At 37.7% G+C, this 5019-nt stretch overlaps 1 protein-coding gene across 2 annotated transcripts; it reads right to left on the reverse strand.

The window, feature by feature from the left end:
* Positions 1-136: 136 nt before the first annotated feature.
* cnot8 (CCR4-NOT transcription complex, subunit 8) lies at positions 137-4668 on the reverse strand. Of its 2 annotated transcripts, XM_027000180.3 has the most exons (7): positions 4525-4659; positions 3659-3846; positions 3206-3399; positions 2903-3064; positions 2627-2771; positions 1240-1350; positions 137-1024 (listed from the first exon to the last, which is right to left on the reverse strand). In XM_027000180.3, exons 2-7 carry the CDS (start codon positions 3773-3775, stop codon positions 896-898), a joined length of 858 nt encoding a protein of 285 aa, XP_026855981.1. In that variant the 5' UTR covers positions 3776-3846; positions 4525-4659; the 3' UTR covers positions 137-895. The 2 variants fall into 2 exon arrangements, with proteins under 2 accessions (XP_026855981.1, XP_081576262.1); XM_081720136.1 differs by lacking the exon at positions 3659-3846 and having other exon boundaries at positions 4525-4668.
* Between the last annotated feature and the right edge of the window lie 351 nt (positions 4669-5019).

Raw genomic sequence — 5019 nt, forward strand, 5'->3', positions numbered from 1 at the left:
TATTTAAGCCCCATATTTTGTGATTTACAGTAAAGAGATTTTACCAGATTTTAAAAAGTTTGTCCTTGGAACTTGGATTTAAAATTCTGCATTTCCTCAGCATGGAAAGTCTTCCAAACAGACATGATGAAGAAAATTACTGTTGATAGAAAACATTTTAATAAACAATGGTTTCAAACAACGGATGGAATAAAAACAATATGTACCACAAACATGTTTTCCATGGAGGACAAAGTAAAAGAACTTGTACAGAACCAGTGTATCCCTGCAATCCAGTCTCAAAAGTATCACAAATCCAGATCTAAAACTTTCATTCCTTTCAGGAAAAAAGCTAAGATATTGGCTCCTTTGAAAATTTACATTTTAATACACACACTTTTAGTCATAATTAAAAATTTTACAATCCCTACAGGCATGTGTGTGTTTCCAACATTGAACAGATGTGTCTACTACACCTTTACGACACTGGATATTTTCAAGCCTTTTTAGAAAATATGGAGAGAAAAAAAATACAACACTCCTAAACAGGATTCTGCCAAACTGCTGGTGAGCATATTAAAATGCCTTGAATCTTGTTAGCAGTGAGATACACAAGTGCTGGTCCCGTGCTTAAAAAATATTTTCTGTTGTTTAATGCTGTAAAACAAATGATAAAATGTCCTGAAGCATTGGGTGCTTGGATAACACCACTACAGAGGATATTTGAAATACTTTTAGGTATAGGAATAGGATTAGCTGTTACAGTAGAACTGGGTTTGGTAGACCTCTCCAATATCCCTTTACAACAAAACCATTGAATTTTGTTTCTTGCTGAGGAAAGGGGAGGGGGAAAGAACAATGTCTGCTGGATGGGATAAAAACAAGGGCATCATCCACTCAGGTGTGGCCTCAGCTGTCAGTGCTTGTTGTTGGTTTCCTCTTGCGAGGAGCTGGAGATTCCATTCTGACTCTGGGAAGAACCAGATCCCAGGCCATACAGTCGCCCACAATATTTAGCATCATCTATGTTGTCTTCAAAGAACAGCTGCAAAGAAAGCATAAAATAGGAGCAGATGTAACTGACTTGAGAACTAGCTGTACATGCTTAAAGTAGGAAAATCAACTTTAACAAGCCAATGGAAAGATTGTCAAAATGCAATAGTAGTAGTAGTAATATTTTAACACCACCACAACATTAAAATGGTTTCTGCTGTAAGGTTTTAAAAAGCTGTTTTACAAATAAAAGGGAGTTTAACCTACCTCCTTCATCCTAAAGAAAGCCATTCCAGTCAGCAGTGAGTCTGACCCAGCCTGATGCTGTCTGCCAATCCTTTTTAGTTCCAGCTGGTCTGCAACCTCTTGAAGTCCCCCCTAATACAAATCAATTATTACCACTGAATAGAACAGCGTGTGATATGACAAATAAGGAAATTAAAGGTCTTCTCAACTAAGTAATTAAAGTTACCAAAAGGAGTGCACAAGTCTTTTATTTTTGGGCAGATCTTTGCTATCCAAGTTTACATAAACATAAATGTACCAGATTGAAACTTTTTCCCCCAGTATGCTTTAACACTTATCCCTTGACCTCATCCCTCCATCCTTCTTGTTCCCATTGGTAGCTCACAATTTCAGACATCAGTAAAGTATTTACTTAACAGGCTACAAATGTAGATTAATCAGTGATCACATATTACAGATCAATTAAGTGGATACATATCCTGTAATTTTGAACAACACAGATGAGTACAATTTAGTTGATTAAATTTCATCAGTCTGAAAATAAATACAATCTTATGCAAATGAAAGTAAAGACACTAAACCAGCTGTTAGTTAACAGATATACTTAGGGAAGAAAAGGTATAACTTGCAAGTTTTGTCAGTGAATTTAAATCACAATTATGAATGCAGGCTGTACATTGAGCCAAATAAATGGGTCAGGAAGTCTGAGAGATTCTAAACCTTGGATTTACATGCGTTTTTGGTGATTGGTTCACATTCGGACTTCACAAAAAGTGGGGAATGAATACACCCAAGACGCACTGTGACTGGATCACTCAAACCACATTCGGAGGTGGTCAGAGACAGACCGCATTTAATACAAGCGTAAACAATGTGTCTTCTGTATCTGCATACAATTATGCAAGCGGAAACATGGGACAAAATTTAGCAAAAAGTGCACACAGAATCTGCGCGAAGTAAGATATAAACAGGCTTTAAAGAATGCTGTTCAATAATGCTCATAGGTTGGAAAAAAAACAAATAAAAGTTCCAGTTACTAGATATAGGCATTTCAGGCAACCTAAAATTGTTGTTTTCTTGGTTTTATTAAAAAAAAAAAACTATTCGATGAAGCTTTACACTGCCCTCTGGTGGACTGTAGAGTTCAGACGTGACATGGTCCTTAAAATTAGGCCAACTATTTCAGTTCAATTAGACAGGACTTCAGTAAAGTGCAACTACATGCTTCACAGCAGTTATCCAGATAACTCAGTCAACATGAAATAATCCCAATATCATATACTGAACATATTACACTCTACCATGTCAAACAATACAAAGAGTTCATATGTTTTGATTTCCATTTTAAAACATTTGTAAGTTTGGAATATTTGTTATCATGATTGGTAAAATTTTGCAGCAAGCTTACCTTTAAATTTTTGCAGCTCTTCATGAGATATTTGACATCATAGATGGCAGGGAAGAAGAGGTTCAGGATCTGAAAGAACTCATGTTCCTCTTCTGGCAGGCGAGCATCTGTTAACAGCTTTACCAAGTAGCCAAAATCATACCCACTACACAAAATAGATCAGAAAGGTATAGATGGTCAATGAAAAGGTCAATACACTAGACAAGACCTCCACTGTATCTGGAACCAACAGTGCTAGCAAACATAGGTTGGACAGAAAGAATTCCTATTTATTACCTATGAAAGGAGAGCCACTTGACATTTTCACATAGCACCAAGCCTGAAGTCATGAGGAGCTCAGCAAAGTACAGTGTATCTATTCCCTCTTCTTCATGCTTCTTAAACTGAAGACCTGAGTTCTGAAGAAGGTCTATTGAGTCCTGGGAGTACATGTCTTCCCTAGGAGAAGAGAAGGGACAAGAAAAAACAACAACTTTTACTACTTAGACACAGCAGCCTCAGGGGAGAATGGATTTATGTATATCTGACTCACAAAAGTGACATTCCAGTCATCTAAACATAATTAAAAGAAACACCTACGTTAAGTTGAATTTGAAGTTGAACTGCCATGTTGTAGTTCCGGGTGGATAATCACCGTCTTCATTCATGAAGGTTAGACCCAGCTGAATGATTTTTAGTAAATCCACGTTGCACCGCAGAAGCTGATATTGGTAGTCGACAGTGCTGCGGAATTCTCCAATGGGTCGAACCACCACTCCAGGGAACTCTGTGTCCTAAAGAAGAACAAAAATCAGAAGATAGGTTTTTAGTTTCATGACTGACATTTATGCACCTGATGTCAGACCCTGTAAAACCACATTTTAGCTCTGCAAGAAGCTTTATGGTCTAATGTTTTACACAAAATCCTTTCCTACCCAAGTATGATCTACTATTGCAATTCAGCAGTAGAGCAAACCTCAAGTACTAGTACACCTAGCCTATACGGGTTACACACTGGATCAGTCAAAACAACGAGGAAAGAATATGACCTACCATGGCAATGTAGTTATAATTCTGAATAATCTGTCTTATTTTCCTCATCTCCTCTTCCACATTGCTGGCCCAGACCTCGCAGATAATTTGACTTGTATCTGCAAGTGCGGCTGGCATTGTTGCAGGTTAAGGGAACAACCAATCACACCGGCAGTTTTCAAGCGGGCAGGTCGCAATGAACTGGAACTCTGAAATGAAGTGCACTCGGAGTTAGCATTAAATCTGAAACTGTACGTTTTAGTTAGCTAGCTAGGTAAAGTTATGATAGCCAAGTTACAAGAACAAAGTGCGATATTAGCTGCTGACTAATTTAGCTAAATATGAAAACCTTGTCTTTGCCACTATGGTGCACAAACTTTATAAGGAGTCCAGTAGTGAAAAGGGTTTCAGAAACCAAAACAACCACAAGGGGCTGGGTGTCTGGCTAGCTAGCAAATATAGCTAGGTAGCTTGCTTACTAACGCTAGCTAACGTACAAACGTCTTAAATAATATAACAATGCGTCAAGAAAAAAAACGTAAGAGTGCACATTTAGCTGGGGAACAAACAAATTAATGAAATCTCTAATATACGAGAACAGTATACGTAACGTTCATCACAAAACAAGCTATCTTCGATAACCTAGCTAGCTTGGTTACCTCAGAGATAGTGTATGTCTTCGGCCTTCACGGAAAAATCTCTATGGTTAACTTACCCTGACAAGCTAGCAACCTATCTTAACGTATGCTAAAGCTAGCTAGCGACACACATATCCAGACATTTAAATTTTATTACTTACTAGCTAGAGATGCAATATACAAAGCACACAGTGAAACAAACTGCGATCTTAAAAAATACTAGCTAGCTAGGTAATCTGGGTTTCTTACCTAGCAGAAGTCCTGCTGTGCAAACGCCTGCCTGAAGTTGCTACCTAGCAGCGTCGCTTCATTAACGCTCACGAGCTAGTTACTTTTCCGGTTCGAAGGAATTCTGGGAAATCGCGATCACCGTAATCAGTTAAACGTCTTACGTTTCATGTAATTACAATTTTTCTTAAAACTCTGTAATGAAGTAAAAATCAAGGGGACGCACTAACGTGTTCCAGGCATCACTTCTGATACAGTAGCACAGTAGGTTTGCAGGCATGGAGTTCATTTATTCTGTATATTCATCAGATACCGAATAGTAACGCAGCAAAGACACATTTTTTAAAAAGCACCAAGTGAAGTTCAAAACACGAATACAAGATGGGATTGTATATAAGGTATATAATATGGTATATAAGATAGATTTAACATTGATGCTGTACATAAATCAAGATAGTACCAAGTCTATGTCTGATAAGTAACTCTCATACTCAGAAAATATGACTATTCTGAGGG

The sequence above is a fragment of the Electrophorus electricus genome, chromosome 8 (assembly GCF_041902795.1).
Source record: "Electrophorus electricus isolate QZ-2024a chromosome 8, ASM4190279v1, whole genome shotgun sequence".
NCBI classification, from domain to species: Eukaryota; Metazoa; Chordata; class Actinopteri; order Gymnotiformes; family Gymnotidae; genus Electrophorus; species Electrophorus electricus.

Coding starts and splice junctions, on each gene's coding strand:
- cnot8 (XM_027000180.3), bottom strand. CDS start 3,775: ATGCCAGCCGCACTTGCAGATACAAGTCAAATTATCTGCGAGGTCTGG. Junction 2,772..2,902: donor AAGTGGCTCTCCTTTCATAG/GTAATAAATAGG, acceptor TATTTTGTGTAG/TGGGTATGATTTTGGCTACT. Junction 1,025..1,239: donor CTTTCTTTAGGATGAAGGAG/GTAGGTTAAACT, acceptor CTTTCTTTGCAG/CTGTTCTTTGAAGACAACAT.